This window comes from Acomys russatus, chromosome 7 (genome assembly GCF_903995435.1).
Source record: "Acomys russatus chromosome 7, mAcoRus1.1, whole genome shotgun sequence".
NCBI classification, from domain to species: Eukaryota; Metazoa; Chordata; class Mammalia; order Rodentia; family Muridae; genus Acomys; species Acomys russatus.
The window spans coordinates 21113108-21133050 of NC_067143.1; the positions used below are offsets into that span (position 1 = coordinate 21113108).

Sequence of the window (19943 nt, forward strand, 5' to 3'; positions counted from 1 at the left end):
CCAGCAGGTGAGTTCAGCCTCCAGGGGCGCAACCGGTAGAAAGGTGCCGACCTCAGTCAACTCCTCCGGGATATGGGGAACTCACGTGGGATGCCCAGGGCCCTCCCGGTTCTTAGCAGAACGCGCGGGGCCGAAGCTGCCACTGCGGGCAGCGCCGTATGCCGAGAGTCTCAAAGTCCCGGGCCTCCCCTGCGCCGGCCCCCGGCTGCTGGCGGGCCGGGAGACAGCCGCACGAGCGCGGGCCCAGGGGCGCCACCGGGCCGCGCGGGCGGGAACGCGCCGCGGCGGCCTCCTCCTCCCCGGCTCCCGCCCGCGGCGGCGGCGCTTCCCCGGCGCGGAGCGGCTTTAAAAGGCGGCTCCCCACCCCCCGGCGCACTCGCCGCTCGGGCGCCGCGCGAGCCTGCCGCTGCCATGCCTCCGCGCGCGCCGCCAGCGCCCGGGCCCCGGTCGCCGCCCCGGGCCGCCGATGTCGCGCGGGGCGCAGGGGCCGCCGGCCGGCATGGGCTCCCGCCGTTCGCGCCGAGCCCCTGGCATTGGCTGCTTCTGCTCTCGCTGCCCGCCGCCTGCTCCACGCCGCCGCCGCCGCGCCCCGTCTACACCAACCACTGGGCAGTGCAAGTGCTGGGCGGCCCCGGCGCGGCGGACCGCGTGGCTGCGGCGCACGGCTACCTCAACTTGGGCCAGGTGAGTGCGGCCGGCCCCTCGAGCCCCAAACTTTCCCGGCCGCCGGCGGCCACGCGCGAGAGGGCGCCTTGCCAACCCGGCGGCCAGCGGCGCCGCGTGGGAAGGCAGCCCGCACAGCTGGGGACGGCGGGGGCGCCCTGCGAGGATTCGCTGGGAGTGCTGTGGGACACTCGGAGGGGAGGACGTAGTAGCCTGCGTGGACGGTCACTCGGGAGGGCCTGAGGCCGTGGGTCCGCAGGCGGTGACGCTGAGCATTCGCATTCGGAAGTGTGGTTTCGGAAGCCCTGGTCGGGCGCCTACACCTGCCCAGCAGTGGCGTTAGAGTGGGCGCCAAGGGAGTCGTTGCTCTCTGGCCACCCGCGCCATCCCTAGCGTCCACCCAATTCCCCGTGGTCTCCGAGCCCTAGCTCCGCCTCTCGGGCCACTCTGCCTTCGACGGGTGGTGCGGGGCTCGGTGTGCGCGCCAAGGCAGTCAGGCGCTGGTTGGGCGACGTGAGCGTGGCCAGGGCAACTCAGGGACAGGCTTTCCCTTGGCGTGGCGCATCGGTGCCTGTGCCCAGAAGTCAAGTTTGGGTCAGAGAGCACGCGGGACGCAAGAGCTGCTGGGTGTTTGGAGGCTGGACTCTGCACTTAACACCTCTTTAGGCAAAGACCACACTTGCTTTGCTTTGGTCTCTGGCTGCAGCTGGAACGACATGACCTTGGACGCGTCACTTCTTGACTTGTTCATCCTTAGGTGTAGTGATTTTATATTGCCCCAGGTTGTTGAGATGACCCGGTGGTGTTCCGAAGCAAAGTGCAAGTCATAGAATGCGCTCCCCCCTCCATTCCCACCCCCACTCCTGGTGGTATAGGCTGGCTGTCATTTAAGCTAAAGCCAAGCTAGGACACTAAGTCAGTGCAGCTCCCAAGAACCGTCAACACAGGGCGCTTTTTCCTATTGTAGCCCTGCAGAGGGGCAACGGGGCCAGTTGATTCCGATTTAAGGCCGGTGGAGGAACCTCCGCAGGCTGAAGTGTGCAGTCCCACCAAGAGAGCTCTCAGTGCCTTAACAGATCGACGAACTACAGACTCAAGTGAAATGAAGGGAGCATGGCCTCATAACTCAAACTGCAGTACCCGGCACTGTTAAATTTAGTTTCGTCATTATCTGTAACAGAAGCCAGCAAAACGCGCTGTGGTCCTGATCAAAATGGCATTTCTTCTGCACTTGATGTGAGGTGGAAGGCCTCCTGGAAGGGGCAGTCCTGCCGTGTGAAGTTCCTGGTCAGAGTTTATCCAAAAGAAAATAACCAGCTTTTCTGTCTTCAAACATCCTAAGGGCTAAGATTTTGCCTTTTGGTGGCCCTAGCTTCACTGCTCGCTCTAGCTGTCAAATCTCCTGGGCTGGCTATCTGGGTTGACGAAAGCTCTCCGGTTTGATTAGGGCCCCCAGCTCTTGCCATTCTGTGTTGCACTGCCCAGGTGGCCCAACAATTTGTCTCAAGTAAAAATGATTCTTAAACTGGATGGTAAATTACAAAGTACCTGGGATTTGGTTTCCTATAATTAAATGAGTAGAGAGGAGGTGAAGTTGTGCTCTGCACTTTACATGGCAAGAGGCAGAGAGGACCTAGCTCCCTTGGACGCTTCTGTCCCCAGGAATAATTTGTCCACCCCCTTTGGACATGCTGGCCTTTGACTCCCCTGTGTCTACCTGAGATGCTTCTGTCAAAGCCTGTGCTCCTGATGTTGCCTGTGGGCGGGAAGGCTTTTGAGACATGCGTCCCATCATCCTGGGATGCTCTTGGGTGGCCCGAAAGGTCTCCCTGGACAGCACAGCCACAGACTCTGCATAGCCTGTCCCTCAGGTTAGTAGGCCGAGGTCTGGTGGGGACACGAGGACTGAGAGATGAGTGGGTTGGGGCCAGGGGCTGTCTCTAAGGCTCAAGCAGTGCCCCGTTACTCTTTATTCCCCAACCAGCTGTAAGAGCACAGCTAATGTGGAAAACCTCTTACCTTTAAAAACCTTATTGCCATTTTCAACCAGGCGAATTTGTGACTCATAAACAAGATGTAGATGTTTTCAGTTTTGCTTTATAGATTAGTTAATGGGATGGGGGTGGGGGGAATCAAGGGAGGGAGCCGTTTGTGTTCACAGGGTAACCATGTGTCACCTTGGCCATTATAATAACTGCTTCGTCTCTTGCTGCCTTCTCACGTCTGAGATCGCCTTTGTGTGACTCTTTCTTCCCAACCCTTAATGGGCAATCAGTGTTCTGTTCCATACCTGCCTGAGTCACAGCCTTGGCTTTCTTGCCCATCCATCTGGCTGTGTTATAAGCATTCTTGGCTTGGCTCTTCTACTTTTGTACAATTGATAACCCGATTTGACATCTTTATCATGACCCACAGGTAACTCAGGCCATCAGTGCAGTTACCTTTTTGAAATTATGTCTCTCTTTCAGTCTGATACTGGTTCTGTCCTTTTTCATTAAAAAAATAAATAGGCATCTAATAAAGACAAGCTAGCCACAGTTTCCCTCCCATAGGCGTCATTCCAGTTAATGCAACAAGTTTGTTTTTAACAACAAATAAAAATCATGGGCCAGTGAGATGGCTCAGTGTGTAAAAGTGCTTGCTGCCAAGTCTCATGACCTGAACTCAATCTGTGGGACCCACGTGGTGCAAGGAGAGGACCAACTCCCAAAAGCTGTCCTCTGACCTCCACATGTGTATACCTGGAGGCACACAAAATAAGTAAATGAAATACTAGGGTTTTTTTTTTTTTTTTTTTTTAAGTAAAAATTAGGAAGAATCAAATACTGTCGTTGATAGTTGCCATAACTATCTGGGTAATGGAAGGGGACGTAGAGACTGGCAGTGAGAACTCCTAAGAGAGCCAAGTGGACTGCTGGAGAACTCAGCTCTAAGATACTTAGATATGAGTTATTTAAAGAGAAGTTATGGAAATAACAATAAAATGTTCGTTTCGGGGATGCTGGGGATGACCTGGCTAGGCTAGTGCCCTACCACCCAACCGCAGCCACAGCCCCTGAAAAATTATTTGCCCCCTCCCCCATGAACCCCTTAATCCACTGTAATCTCATAAATCCCTGTGGGTTAGAACTGTGTATGGACCCCACAAGTGAGCTACAGAACACACATGGTATAGTGAAGTCCAAGAACCCCTCAGACACGTCTGGGAGAGAAGAGCGAGGAGGGGGGCATTGTGGGGATCACAACAGTTTGGCACTGGCCCAGAGATGGTCCCACCCGTCTGTGGAATGGACTCACAGCCAAGGGTGCGTGGGAGCCTGTGCATGCCAACAGAAGAGTTACAGATGGATGAGGAAAGATGGGCCATTCAGTTAATAAGTGGTTCTGGAAGAACTGCCTGTCCACATGGAAAATCAATTAGACTCCGAGCCCACACTATACATATGTTAAATTAGGGACGGGATTAAAGACCTGAGTGCATTAAGACTTTTTAGAAAAATCTAGTGGCCTACCCTTTGACACTGGGGAAAGAGAGGATGTCTTAAACAAAATAGATTTGAATTTAGCATTTAAAATGGGCAAATAGAAGCCAGCTGTGGTGGTGCACACCTGTAATCCTAGCACTCAGGGAGGCAGAGGCAGGAAGATCTCTGTGAGTTCAAGGCCAGCCTGGTCTACAAAGCAATTCCAGAACAGTCAAGGCTACACAGAGAAACCCTGTCTCAAAAAAAAAAAAAAATGCCATTTACAGTTGGGCATGGTGGCTCAAGCCTTTAATCCCAGCACTCAGGAGACAGAGGCAGGTGGGTCTCTGTGAGTTCAAGACCAACCTGCTCTACAAAGTGAGTCGATGGTCTCAAAATCTAAAGCAGCAGCCTAGGGCCCCTGCTTCAGCATTCCTGCCCGTAGGTTTTGCCTTGTTCTGGTTGTTTGAGGTTACTTTTCGTCTGCGTTTTTATATCTGATTAAAATTTTTTTGTAAGTACTAGAGTTCATAAATAATAAACTGATGCAGGGAAAAAGAAAAAAAAAGAGGCGGACACATCGAAATAAAAATCCCGCACAAAGAAAAGTCCTCTAAGAGTATTAAGAGAGTGGTAGGCTAGGAAAAGTAGTTAGAGATGATAGCGAAAGTAAATAAATAAGAAAAGAGATAAATGCTCAGTCGAAAAGCAGAGGGGCGTGTGAAGAGAGGAAAGTGAGTGGCCAACAAAGAGAAGATGCTCAGCCTGGCTGGGAGCTGCCCTAAGGCGGCAATGAGACAGTTTCACACCTATCAGATTGGCAAACCCCAGACAGTGCCCGTGTCGAGTGTTGGCAAGGAAGCGGAGCCAGGAGACCTCTTGTTGCTACTGGTTGAAACTGGCACATACTGTACAGAGAGTTTTGGTTCCGTGGTGAGGCATGTTGCGCCAGCTACTCTACATCAAGGCTTGTGCCAGAGAAACTTGCTGCGTGAACACGGAGGCTGAGGGTTGAGCGTGCCCACTGCGACTTATCCCACGAATGAAGGGAAAAGCAGCCCAGACATCCACCAGAGGGAGAGCAGAGGGGTGGATCTGAAGAGTCCCAGCAGACAGTGGCTACAGATTCATAGTCAAGATATGTGTGTGCACAGTCCAGCAAGCACTAAGTTTTAAAAGGTAGTTTCAGAGGCACATATTTATGTGAGCCTTTAAAAACAAAGCATAGTGTATTCTTGATGGGTGTGCAAAAGAATAGCAAAAATTTAGAAGGCTACACAGCAAAGATCTTCAGATTCTAGTTTGTAAGAAGGAGACATGCGTCTTTCTTCTTCTTCTTCTTCTTCTTCTTCTTCTTCTTCTTTTTCTTCTTCTTCTCTTCTTCTTCTTTTTCTTCTTCTTCTTCTTTTTCTTCTTCTTCTTCTTCTTCTTCTTCTTCTTCTCCTCCTCCTCCTCCTCCTCCTCCTCCTCCTCCTTCTCCTCCTCCTCCTCTAATTTTTAAAGGTTTGTTTTATTTTGTATGTGAGTATTTTACCTGCATGTATGTATGTGCAACACATGTGTGCATGGTACTCATTGAGGCCAGAGGGAGGGTGATTCCCTGGAACTGGAGTTAGACATTTCGGTCACCTTTTGGGTGACAACAAGTACTCTTTTGTTGTTGTTATGATTGTTGTTTGTTTGTTTGTTTGTTTGAGACAGGATTTCTCTGTGTAGCCTTGGCTGACCTAGACTTACTTTGTAGATCAGGCTGGCCTTGAACTCACATCCATCCACCTGCCTCAGCCTCCTGAGTGCTGGGATTAAAGGTGTGCGCCACCACACCCGGCTGCAACAAGTACGCTTAATAGCTGAGGGATCTCTCCAGCGCCCCTTACTAAATCTCAAGATTCACAAATATGTCCTCTGTGACCTCAACTTTCTCATCCTTGGTCCTAGGCTACACTGGGTAAAAGGAGTCAGGGAACAGTGCTTCTATGTAGGACATGGGCACTGTATACTTTTTGTTCCTCCCTAAGCAATGTGGAGCAACTCCTTGCGCAGTCCCACGCGGGATTAGGTGTCATAAGTAATCTAGAGAGCATCTGACGTGTGTGGGAGGATGCTCTTTACAAGCGCACCCTATCATTTGTTTAGGGAGGTGAGCATCCTTGCTTGCAGTCTCTGCGGGGATCCTAGAGCCCTCTCCTCTGGGTACCTAAGAACAACCGTGCCAGAAGAACCACACCTGTCTTATGTATCAATTATATTCAGGCATTTCACATTTTTCTTCAAGGCAGAATATATTACATATGCTGCATATGCATGCCTGCAGCACGCATACATACATGCAAACGTGTCCACATATACGAAGACACATAAAATGTTAAAGGGAGGGGAAAAAAAGAAAAAGTGTATGGCAGATACATATGCCACAGTGACCTTGGACTGCCTGGAGGATATCCCATGGACACCCAGGGTGCTTTAGAGCCTGGGTTAAGAAGCCCCTGCTTTAAGACCTCCCAGGAGGGGCCCATCCACTTGTCAAGGAAATAGTGACTCAGTGGGCAGAAGGCCTGGCCACAGATCACAGAGTATTTGGACAGAGTGGCACCAAACACCAAGCACTCTGGCTCCTGGCCACTGCCTGTCCTCTCTACCACACTCCTTTTCTTCTTTGCTCTGTCTCTTAGCAGAAGGTCCTTCATTCCAGCCCGTGTGCATAGTTACCTTTGACACTGATGACTCCTGGACAAGGCAAGTTGTTTGTGGGCTGGGCATGCAACACAGTCCTGTCTACACTTGGAACTGCAGCTAGGCATCTGCAGCTCTTGGAACTGATGTTTATCTGAAGGGTGGCACTCTGACACCACACTTCCCCCGTGTGTTTTTGCTTTGCCTGGGGTATTGAGCTAATTTGTTAGTTCTGAGTTTGAACATAAAAGAACAGGCTGGCTGCCAGGGCCCTAAAAAAGATCTAAGAGCCTTAAATGATTTTGAACTTGCCCTAAATAGTCGTCCTTAAAATAGCTGGTGAGCAGGCCATCCCTGGCCTAGAATTTCAGGTAAGCCTGTGGAATCCATTTGTCAGCAGAGGAAAATCTTTGCGAGTGGACAGCTTGTTCTCACAATGAGGAGCAAGCTGAGGCCTTATCCAGCCAGGTGTCCGAATAGTGGGCAAAGAACGTGTTCCAGCCGAAGCACTAGGGGCTCCGTGGGGACAAGGTGAAACCCACGGTGCTAGGCCTGTGACCCAGTTCTTAGATACAACTTTTTGGTCAGAACCTGTCTTGCTGTTATGCACAGCTGGTGGGAGAGGCCTTGGGTGTGCACTGGGGACCCAGACAAGATTGGCACTTTGAGGCTTGTGTCGAACTGTCTCGCTTGGCATCTCTAACTAGATGGTCAAAGTGGACAGGGCTTTGATTGACTAGCTTGCTTGTCTGAATCATCAGGGCTGAGGTGGAGAGCAGTGACCAGAACTGATCTGACTAGAGTGCGTGGTGCTGGGAAGGCCCCAAGTGGCAATGTCCAAAGGTAGACATGGAATAGGGTCTGCCCAGCTACCCAGCTGCCCAGCCCACTGGATGTGTCGTTTCCCAGGCAGATGCCAGGAAGTGCGTCAGAAACAGCAGTAGACATACAGGGCAAGGGAACTTTCGGACATTGAGACCTTAGTTGGCCTTGCATTTTGAGTAGCCATAGTGGTTGCACGGAGGCTGGCTAGACATATCCCACACTTGTTTGGGTCTCGGGGCCTCTGCACAGACTTTTCTGTTTTCACAGTAATGTTCTGAACCCTCCTCAGCCTAACCCAAGCTGAAGAGGCACCCTGTCTCCTCCCAGGATGGGTACACAATGCTTGCTGGCACCTGTTCCCCAGTGCCTGTCTTCCTCCTGGCTGTCAAGACTGTGCTGTGACCTCCGTACTGGCCTTCTGGCATGTCCTGGCGCTGACTGATGTGCCTTGTTTGGGGTGCCCTTGCTTGGGGAGCCTTATGCCAACTCTGTAGGGAGATGTCACCTACTGACCATGAGGTATTTGGTCCAATTAGAGTCTGACAAAGCTTTGATTGACAGACCCGGGCCCAAACCCAAGCTCAGTGGCTCACTTCCCACTTTCATCACCTTTGGCGAGTGGGTGGATGCTGTCCCTGCTTCTCAGTCAAGGGCATATCACCCTATCACTGGACGCCTTATGGTTCATATGATAGATGAACAACTGAGTGACTAAGGTAGCTGCAGTCAGTGCTCCCCGCCACCCCCAATCCCCCCAATCCCCTCCTCCGCCTTCCGCCTGGTACTTCTGTGTGTACACATATATGCACTACACTGTGTGTTACATAGTTCTGTCTAGGACAGGGAGTTTCTCCTTAGCATTGGAACTTGTATCTCTTTGAATTTTACACTTGGCCCCTTTAGCCCCCAGGATGCTATACTCAGTCACTAACTGTACATTATCAACTGGGCACACTTAGCTGTAAAACTCACTACCCTCTTGTGTCTCTGTTTCATATGGGGACCTTCCACTGTGGTGCCTAAACTAGAGACCTGGGAGCTGCCTCTGGCTCCCGTTGCTCGCATCTGTTCTCTAATCAATCCCATATCATCGCCATCTGACTGGCTGTGAGGGCCCCAGCTCCTCCTGCCACTGTGCGGCACCAGCCAAGTCCCCCTAGCACACTTGCCTGCACACCAGGCTATTACAATGCCTTTGCCCCACCATGGCCTTCCATCCCGGTTCCAGCTGCAAACCCCAGAACCCCTTGCTTCATTTTCCTGCTTCCATATGTTACCCTGTCAGCCTAGAATGGACATCCTCCTCCTGGTTACCCCCTCATCTTTCCCAGTGTGCCTCCACTGTCAGCAGGCCTCCCCTGAGTACCCTGGCACAGAGGGCATGTCTGTCCTCTGGGCCCCTCATCACTGTCATTATGCCTGATATTTATGGCCTGCTGGTTTGTCTGCCACTTAGAGTCTGGACTTTCTGGTAACTCTGAAGGTGTTCCTATGCCAGTTCTTTCTCTGAGGTCAGTTCAGAGTCTGTCACCCTCTCTCTGGTGACAGAGAAGCAAGCCTCACCAGGGCAGAGCACAGACTTAGGTTTATGTAGAGGTTGTGAGCCTTGAGGCTGAGCAGAATCAGGCCCTAGCCCTTATGTTATTGAACATCTCCCCCCACTGCTTTTTAAATTTTAATCCCTTGTTTTTCAAATTCACTGAGTCCTGTGTGTGCATATGCATGAGGGCACCCTCCTGTGACACTGCCCTTTGCTTCTGGGTCAGGTCAGCTCCACTGGGAGCTGAGAGCCCCATGTGTCCTTGCAGTGCCTGGGGTCCTGCCATACCTGCCCTCCCATCCCACAGCTCCTCTCATTCCATAGAATCCTGCATCCTCCTGGTGTCCTAGTGCCTCCACTGTGGTGACTCTGAAGACAGTGATGGGTGCAAGGCCTCTGTCTGGTCCTGCAGAGAACCAGGATGAATAGCCATCAGCTGTTGGGAGCCTCGCCCTCCGTGGGATGGGAGCAGCAGCCTTGAGTTCCCATAGTAACCAGCCCATCAATGCCCTCAGTGTCGAGATGGTGGCACTGCAGAGGGGAAGAAATAGTCTCATTGTCTCCCCTTTGGCCACTTGGGCACAAACAAGCCGCACCCCGCAGGGCCCTGCAATGCCCTGAGGTCCAGCCAGATTTGCCGCTCTGCAGTGGTGTGCTGTACATGTTCCCTCCTGAACTGGGCCAGGAAGGGACCATCACTGTCAGCTCTTGGACCCTCATGGGGACTCTTGAATTTCTGCCACTGGCCATCATCAGTAGTCATGGAGCCCTTGTTGATTAGGGCCAGCTTCTCAATGGCTAGTCAGGGCCAGTACTCCTGCCACGGGGCAAACAAATCCCTTGTGTTTCCGAAGGAGCCTGGCTTTCCAAATTTTCCCCCTTTGGTTTCTACCAGTCCTGGTGACAATTTTAGAAATGACTTCAAAGTATCCTTCTTGCTCACGAGAGGCTAAGGTCACCTGTGTTATCTTATTACCAGGAGAAAGAGAGAGAGAGAGAGAGACAGACAGACAGACACACAGACAGACAGACAGACAGACATGTAACTCATGGCCCTCCCCAGAACTTCTTGGGGTGCTCTATACCCCAAGCCTGCCTCTCTATCCATCTTGTCTCTTTCCCTGCCCTCCAGGCCAGAAACCAGGGTATCTCCTTGGATTTTTCCCTTCCCTGGGATTGGCAGCCACTAGGTACAGTGCCTGCCAGCTTGCTTCCAGCTAACTTTCACACACACACACACACACACACACACACACACACACACACACACACACACACACACACACACACACACACCCAAACCCCAAGACAGCAGCCACAGCCGAGGCCAGCCCCATACTTACACTCTGCTGACACCAACTTGTTGCCTTGTCTGTCTGTCGCCTTTCCTGACTTCCTTCTCAGACTTGACCCCCACCACCAACCAGAAGGTTCATCCCAGCCACAAGCCTCACACTGTCCCTTCCCTCCTTTCAAACCATCAGAGGCTCCTGTGTAGCACAGCACACAGCTCCAGTGAGGGGCCCACCCATCTCCTGCATATTCCTTAAAAACAAAATTTTTATTGATTCTTTGTGAATTTCACACCATACACTCTAATCCCATTCATCTCTCCCTCCCCTCATACCCACCCTCCACCTTTGCAACTCCCCCCCCACACACACACCAGAGAAAAGAATCTTGTTGCGGAATCTGTAGTGTGTCACAGTGTGTCACAGTGTGTCCCACAGTGTACTCTCTTGTCCGCAGTTCAAATGGTCATTGCAGTGAGTGTTAATCTGGTTCAAGGCCTCTGGCTTCTGCTACATTATCCAACCGGATCCTCACGCTCCTGCATATCCTTGAGCCTAGCTCCTTGCTACTCGCTTGAGCATTGCCACAACCTTTATGTTCTGGAAACTTTACCCACGGGCTTTTCTGTACATCTGCTCTTTGTTATTTCTCACATTTGCCACGTGATCTACCCGGAGAACCCGTCGTCCTTGAGGACTGGCTGAAATGGTCTTTTGTGACCTGTCTCCTGCCAGCAGGGTTGAGCACCATCGGATCCAGAGCTTCATAAAGGGCTTGGCCACAGCCTATGAGTGTGTCTGTCTTCTCCCTGGGCTGCAGCCTCATGTAGTAGTAGCTCAACCAAACTCGTTTTTGCCTCCACAGGACCTAGCCAGCTTCTTGGCACACAGAAGGCTCAGTTAAAGTGTAACCTTTACCATTTGTTTGTTTGTTTGCTTTTATTCCAGGATCCATGGTTTTTTTGATTACAGGGTAAATGACCCTGAGCACATGAATAAAGAAAAAATGCTAACTTTATTGTCAAGGCTTCTAGGTTTGTAACTGTATGGGTTTCTATCCAGTGACATCTCTTGGTACCGTCCTGTTGGGTGGCTCGCTCTCTAGGACTAGGTCTTGTTCCATGATTTCAGAGTTACCTGTAGGGACTTTAATATCGAGGCCAAGGCCAGGGAATAACCCTAGTCCTCCTTGCTATGTAGCTACTGCAGGACAGAGCTGACACATCTGGCAGTGTGCAGTCCATGTCTCAAAGTCAAGGTGAACCCTTTGCTTCTAAATGGATGAAGAGCAGGAAGGGCCAGGAAGTCAAGGTGGAAGGAATAAAGGAAAGCAGGAAGGGTGGCATAGAAAGAATCTGGCCTGCCCCAAACCTCTGCGGGAGTCTTGTGTAAGCCTTAATCTTTGAAGTGGCAGACCAGATCCTGACTGCACTGTGTCTCAGGTATGACTGTATTTAATTCCGATGGCAACTTAGTCAGCGGTGCCACTCCCACCATGACTGTCACCATCCGGCTTTTAGCTGGCTCTAGACTCTTGGCATTAACTTCACGACACAGAGGAGCAAATTGACCCCCAGAGAGGCAAAGTAGCTTACAACAGCTTAGTGGATGCCAGCTCAACAGCCTGGCGGCCTGAGTTGTAGGCCCTACCCTGGCAGTGCCAGCCTTGTTAGGAAAGGTACAAAGAGAAGGTGATATGTGAGACAGTGGGTGCTGGAGTCAAGTTTTCCAACCAGCGAGGAACAGAGGGTTGCAGTGCAGCCAGGAAGGTTCAGGAGGAAGGGCGGTGCCCTGGGAAGGTGCCTTTGTGGCCCTGCTAAGTAAGGGTACCTTGTACTTGGGATCCTCCCTTTTTATCAGGCCTCTGGCCCAGAGTTTACATCAAAGGCTTATCTATGCAGGAATGAAGGCAGACCAGCACTGCCTAGGATCAAACCCCTGGGCCTTACACATGCTAGGCAAGCACTCTACCACTGAGCCACCCCTCAGCCTTAGACCAGAACTTTTTACATTGGATCTATGAATTTCAAGGGCAGGGAAAGTTTCTTGTATACTCTCCTCAATCTAGTGGAGGGTTCCCCAGCCTAGTGCATACCCTCCCCAGCCTAGTACATACCCTCCCCAGCCTAGTATATACCCTCCCCAGCCTAGTATATACCCTCCCCAGCATAGTACATACCCTCCCCAGCCTAGTGCATACCCTCCCCAGCCTAGTGCATACCCTCCCCAGCCTAGTGCATACCCTCCCCAGCCTAGTACATACCCTCCCCAGCCCAGTGCATACCCTCCCCAGCCCAGTGCATACCCTCCCCAGCCCAGTGCATGCCCTCCCCAGCCCAGTGCATACCCCTCCCCAGCCCAGTGCATACCCTCCCCAGCCCAGTGCATACCCTCCCCAGCCCAGTGCATACCTTCCCCAGCCCAGTGCATACCCTCCCCAGCCCAGTGCATACCCTCCCCAGCCCAGTGCATACCCTCCCCAGCCCAGTGCATACCCTCCCCAGCCCAGTGCATACTCTCCAAGCCTAGTGCTGTGCGTGCATGTGTACACATACTTGTGCTAATATGTGTGCATACACACACTCATATATGCACAGATGACTTAGACAAATAGAATGTGTCACTTTGAAACTTACTCCTAAGGTAGGAACTATTCTCTGTTGTTTATTTGTTTGTTTTTCAAGACAGGGTTTCTCTGTGTAGCCTTGGCTGTCCTGGACTCATTTTGTAAACCAGGCTGGCCTCGAACCCACAGTGATCTGCCTGCCTCTGTCTCCCGAGTACTGAGATTAAAGGCGTGCACCACCACGCCCGGCCTCTGTTGTAATTTTTAATGGGTGGCATGCTGCTCTGTGGCTGGCAGGGAATATGCTTAGTATTTCCATGATATTTGGGTCAAGGGATTCTTTGTCTCAGAAGCTATTTGGTCTGGAATGCCTGGACCTTGTTGGGAAGTGGCTTCATGACCTCCCTGTCCCCACCGACTGGCTCACATTTCTGTTGACAGGTGCTTTGTCCCACTTTTTTGTGGCTCACATCTCTCTTGACAGGTGCCCTCTCCCACTTTTTCGTCCTTGTAGAGCTTAGAAACATTTGTTTAATTTAACTAATGAGGATATTATTGAGTTCGTTTTGTTTGTTTGTTTGTTTGTTTAATTACTGAGAGCTCAGTAGTTAAAAACACTGGATCCTCTCCCAGAGGACTCAGTTTTAATCCCCAGCACCACATGGCAGGTGACAACCATCTGTAACTCTAGTTCCAGAAAACCCAATGGATGCCCTATTCTGATCTTTGCAGGCATCTGGCACACATGTGGTGCACAGCTATACATGCAGATAAAACACCCATATGTATAACATAAGAATAGACAAATACACAGATTTATTTGTTTTTTTTAAATCAAAGGACTGGAGATATAGCTGAGTGGTAGCGTATCTGCCTAGCTTTGCACTAGGATCTGGGTTCAATCCCAACACTGAGAAAAACTTAGTTATGTTTTCTATAGTTACTTTCCCACCACAGAGTTCAAACAGTACAGGTGTATAAATGAGGGGTGGGGGTGGGGAGGCGGGGGGGGGACCCCAAATGTCCTTGCTGTGTTTATTCCAGTTGTTCCTTCCTCCTGGTAGCACCACTGGTCACAGGTCAGTATATGTGTTTCTGTTTTTATTTCTTACAAGACAAGTATGAACATGTGCACCTACAGAACGTTGGACTTGGATCCAGCTGAGCATTTTTTTTTAAAGATTTATTTATTCATTATGTATATAGTATTCTGCCTGCAGGCCAGAAGAGATGGTTGTGAGCCACCATGTGGTTGCTGGGAATTGAACTCATGACCTTTGGAAGAGCAGTCAGTGCTCTTAAACCTCTGAGCATTTTTTTTTTTTTTTTAATACCTAGCTTTCATAGCCACCCTGGAAGTCTGCCTTTGCTGGTACATAGAGAGCCTCCTGCTTTCTAAGTAGTATAAGTAGCCTTATGTCGTCTTTATGGGCGTGACATATATCACATCGGGCGTGACATATATCACATCGCACTGTTTGCCTATGAACCATGTCGATGCTGCCATGACCCTTCTTATCCACTCTCCTCTGGACACATGCATGAGAGTTTCTCATGAGATACATAATAGCCAGAACAAATGTAATAACCACAGGTGATTTCCCACCTGCTTTTCTGTGTACTGGCTCAGTCTCCTTAGAAACTGTGAGGTAGGTATCATTAGCTCCATCTTACAGACGAGGAAGCTAAGACACAGAGAAGGGAGGCCCATGGCTTCACAGCTTGGCCAGAGCCAAGATTTGGACTAAGGTAGCCTGACTCCAGAGAATGAGGAAATGTGTCATAGTGTAATTGCATGTTACAGCGTGCTGGGCATTGGCCCTACTTCCCCAGGCAGGTGGATGTCCCATGACACTGTCCCCAGAAGGGTGTGAGAAGGTAGTTGTTACCAATTTGGGGTGAAGATGGTCTCTTGTTGTACTTACCAACTCTCCCTTCAAGATTGCTTTCATGGTAACTACAGCTACCTGTCGGATCTCTCTCTCGTCACCTATCTGCCCAGCGTTTCATTCTTCTCGCAATTGCTTATTTATAGTCTTTGCCCCCGTGTTGCAGTTGACTTGTCTGCCTTCCAGCTGAGTAATTTGCAGGATGCTCTATGTATGTTGAGACTCAATCCTCCACTCTACCCCGTCCTTTAAAGAACATTGCAGTAACTTCTTTGTTCAGCGGGTTTGTTTGCCTGTTGTGTTTTGAAGTCGAACCTGGAATGTTATTCGTTTACAAGGTGTTGGGCCTACCCTTTCCGTATTTCAGGGATTAAACAGGGCTAGACAGATCCCTGTCTACAGCCAACAAGAACTTAAACAACCACCAAAGAGGAGCATCCAGGAGCTGCTTTAGGCAGCAGCAGGAGCAGGAACTTTTCGCCTGGGGGTTCAGGTGCCCAGTGACATCGGATGGCCTCTCAGGGTTATTATTTTCGGACAGAGGAACAGGCAAGAGGGAGGTGGTGTTTGGGAAGCACCCTCTTCACTATTCCATTTGGAAGCAACTCATCTTTTGGGGAAGGGCTCAGAGCGAGCAACCAGAGGGAAAGGTGAAGGGGGTGGTGGTGGAGGGGGCGGTAGGTAGGGAAGGATGCTGTTAACAGAGCCTCCTGCGGAGTGGCCCCCGGGGTGGTGCTTTCTGGACCACTCAGCCATCTCAAGCACAGAGCAGATCCAGTGGGGAGCGGGGCTGTGGGAGGGATAAGAGGGAAAAAAAAATCAGCTAGGTAAGAGCAAGGTTGGAAAGAGGGGCACAGGGACTTAGTGGAGAGCGGAGAGATGGCTCAGAAGTTCAGAGCATTGGCTGCTTTTCCAGAGGAACTGGGTTCCAATCCTGGCACTTGTGTGGCAGCTCACAACCATCTATAACTCCGGTGCAGTGGGTTCCAGTGCCCTCTCCTGGCCTCCACAGGCAGCAGGGACACAAATGGTGTGCACAGACATATATACAGGCGAAACACTCATGTGCGTGAAATAAAATAGTTTGCCATTACTGTGCAATTATGAGGACCAGAAATCAGATTCCAGTATCCTGGTACACCCGCCAGCCAGCCTGCAAACACCTGTAACCTCAGCTCTGAGGGATCTGATACCCTCATCCGACAGCATTAGATGGCAGGGGTATTTATCAGCACCTTCTTTTGTGCAGTCAAGGTGTTCAGTGTCTCCAAGCCTGGTATGATGCCTGCATGGTTCTGAACTACAGAGATGGGCCGGGGCAGGCAGGGTGTGGGCCTGCCTCACCGGTCCTTTCCTATGACAGTTTTAGCTTTATGCATGTCCTCCCTGAGGGTCACAGAAGAAGCCTGTGGTTTTGTGTGTCTCAGACCCCCACGTCCCTGGATCCCTGCCTGCGTCTCAGCTGGAGTTTATTTAGGTGTGTCTGTCTGAGAGCAGATTTTAAAAGAAAAACAAGTCCGCTTTTTTTTTTTGCCATCACTGGACTTGGTCTCACATACATCCTCCGTCTGATGCTGTTGACTTTTTAAAGTTAAACAAATCCATCACTTTATGTTCCTCATATAAAGCCCAACTTTTCTGGAATAGAAAAGAAACTATTTCTGTCTTGCTGTCAAGAGCTCATTAACAGCCTTCTTTACAGCCTCTAATGTGTCGTTTGCAGGAATGCGATACTATTAGCCCGAACAAGAAAGCTGGGTTCCTTTCAGTGGCTTACACCAGGTTCTGCCCCATGACTCAGCCAGTTCAACGACCCTCTCGACCCTTCATTTAAACAATTGTTTTACTCTGGCAGTGCTGTGGGTGGAATCCAGCACCTCAGACAAGCTAGGCGAGTGCTCCGCCATCCACGCCACCAGCCCACCTGCGAACTGGCTGCTTCCTCTGTCCACAGAGGTTGTCCTTATGACTTTCTAAGCCTCCACTCCCACCCCATTTCATAGCTGTTTTTCAAGGGATATAATTCTCTACTTTTTGAGAGCCAGTCATGGCAGGAACATCAGAAAACCAAATTGATTCTGTCTTCTGTTAAATCAACTTCAAACACGGATGGGCCAGTTGTCGGAGTAGATGTGCACACACCAATGTGACAACGTTGCTTGGGCTGGAGTCACAAAACTACACAACTGTTACGTCCTGTTGGCCTTAATAGTGTCCCCATAGGTCCTGAGCATGGGCCCCTCTCAAGAAGCTCTGGGTGGGTTGTCTGCTTTCTTCTTGTATCAGTTCAGCTATAGAAAAAAATCCCATCTTAAAGCCAGTGAGTGTTTCTTGTTCAAAGTTGGCTTTACTTTCCAGCAATTGTTTCCTGGAGTCAGTTAGTCACTTCTGTGCCTTTGCACTTGATCTGTGCCAACGGCTGTGCCAGTCTTGGCTTGTTTCCATGCCAGACAGTCTCACAGCAGCATCCTTAAGGGCTGAACACAGACCACTTCGTATAGATTTTCAGTGGCTGGTGCTGCCACAGGGCCATCTTCTCCCTAAGGCCGGGGAGCCTTGTCTGTCTGCTTGCTGCTGCCATCCTTCAGGCAGCATTGTTATTTTATTTGACTTACTCCGTCAGGCTGCATGAATTAGGTTGCAAGTCTTGAGTCTGGGCCATGTTCCTGTGTGCATCCCGGACGTGAAACTGATGTCACGTGGGTCGTTAGGGACAATGGACAAAGCCAACAGGAATATAATCCTCTGCCAAACCTACCTAGTCCACTTTAAATGTCCTGTCTTTGTCCTAAGCTATTCATGGAGGTGTGTTAGCCTTGATCCCAGTGTGATTTCTGCATCACCCTGTCATGGCCACAGAGGATGTGTCAGCAATATAAATGACATGACCAGGTTTTCCTAGTGACTAGACGAACAAGTGCTGTGGTTTGCCCTCTTGAGAGAAACAGGCCAGGAAGCCTGGGTTAGCAATCTGCCTGTGTAAACGTTAGCTTCTTAGCATATTGGGGTACTTTTTTTTTCCTTTTTTACTCCTCCCCTAGAGGATTATGAGGTTTCCTAGATCATTCAACTTTTATCACAATTGTAGGTTTGCTGGCACCATCCATAAGCAAATAGACCATATAGAAAAGGGACATAGAACAAGCAGTATAAAGGAACAGACAATAGGTATGCATTACCGGAAAGTCCTCACAAACATCATGGCAAGTAAAAGAAGCCTTGCACCACAACTAGATGGTTCCATTTGTAGAAAGCTCTAGAGCCAACAAGACTAAATAGAGTGGAGGGGAGGGGCTCGACTTTGGGGTGTGGCATTGATGGGAAGGCTTACAGATATTTTGGGGGGATGTCTTAGTGGGAGTAAGATATTGGTAGTTCACAGATCATACGTATATCATGCATCAAATCTCAGCAAATGTGGAATGAACATGTGCTCAGTTCTTCACAAAAAGTAACATTTTGCCTCAAAAGAAGAAAAATGCCCAAGTAAATATTGAACTCTTGATAAGAGAGTGTGTGTGTGGAAGTGTTAAGGGGAAAGTGTGCCGATAGGGCAGTTTACTTTGGAGTGGAGCATGGCAAGAATGAATGTGCTGATGGTGGGGTGGATTCCGGGAGAGAACCCTGAGGGGACATTAGTGACTTATGGTGGAATAGTGGGGTGGCAGTGAGGGCCTGGGGTGGGGGTGAGGGCCGTTTGCCAGGCACAACTGTCTTTCAACTTTGTTTAGTATTTGCAAATTTTCATAATAAGATGTTAGGAGAAAAAGATAGTTAGGGCGTGGTGGGATGGGGCCCCCTGAGGAGGAAGCTGGGCTGTCCTAATCGGGAAGTTATGTTTACAGATAAAGATTAGAAGCCTTCTAGGGATTTAGAAGAGCCCAGTGATGTCATCAAGGCAGCAGCAATGGAATCTGACTTTGGGACACTTATTTCTGTAGAGTGTAGGCCACCTTGGCACCTGAAAGGACAAATGTGGCTCCTGGAGGCCCTCACTTGCTGGTTCTGTGCTGGCAGAGTCACAGAAAATGTAAATGAGCCCAATGGCTCAGTTATAGGAACTTTCTGTGCAGGCGCGATAAGCCAGCCTCAGACACCCCTGGCAGCGGCAGGGCAGGCTAGCTTGTTCTCCGCTAATTATCCTCTCCGCCTGCTCTGCTCTGTTTTCGCTAATTCCAGGATCTGACTTAGTGACTTCCTGAAGACTTCTCAGCTTCTCTTGAGTCTTTTGAAATCAAGGGGCAGGACCAGCAGCCGCCACTCCACGGCGGCGCAAAGTCCTGAATGGGAGTCCTAAATTGGACTCCCGCCTGTTTCCCCAGGGGCGCCCCAGACCAGATGCAGCGAAGACAGCTCTAGCCCTCTTGGGCAGAGCCTCTGCCAGAGAGGGTCTGCTGGTAAATTCCGAAGTGGGGGCGGGGACAGAGGAGAAGAATGAAAGCATTATTCTAAGAAGCCGCTTTTATTTATAGATTCTCCTAATTCTATTAGAACTAACGCCGGAGGGATATAAAAGTTGGAACACATAGCACATAATAGAAATGAAAGGACGTTTAAACTAAACTAGGAAACGCGGTAAAATGAGAAGAGACTCTGGTACCAAGGGGAAGATGCGATGTTTTTGGTGTTTTTTTTTTTTTCCTAAAATAAAATCATCTTAGAGCACATTGTACCAGGAAAGTGAATTAAAATAAGGACTCAGTGAGGAGAAAACTTGGAAGGAAGCATAAAATATTTCATAATGAAAAGGAGAAAGTGTTAAGCTGACTCAAGGGGAAAACAAATAAAGAGTTTACACTAATTACATTATAGAGACAAATAAAATGTTGAAAAGGGAATAAAGCCAATTAACTACTTAATGTGCTCTAAGAGTCGCTGGCAAAGTAAAATGTATTAAATATAATAAAATACGCAAATAGCTGTAATTTGCTATTTTTTCCCAGCAGCCAATACAGTGCCTCCTGTTCTGCATACACAATGAGGGAGTTTTGACCACTAACAAAAGGCATTGACGGGCCCTAATACAAAGTA

General features: G+C 49.9%; 1 protein-coding gene across 2 annotated transcripts in view; it reads left to right on the plus strand.

Moving 5' to 3' along the window:
• The first annotated feature begins 411 nt into the window (after window positions 1–411).
• Pcsk6 (proprotein convertase subtilisin/kexin type 6) overlaps window positions 412–19943 on the plus strand; it is a 182513-nt gene continuing 162981 nt past the window's right edge. For both annotated transcript variants that reach the window (XM_051148691.1, XM_051148692.1), the window contains exon 1: window positions 412–684. In XM_051148691.1, the coding sequence (XP_051004648.1) occupies window positions 412–684 (273 nt within the window). The remainder of the gene's footprint in view (window positions 685–19943) is intronic.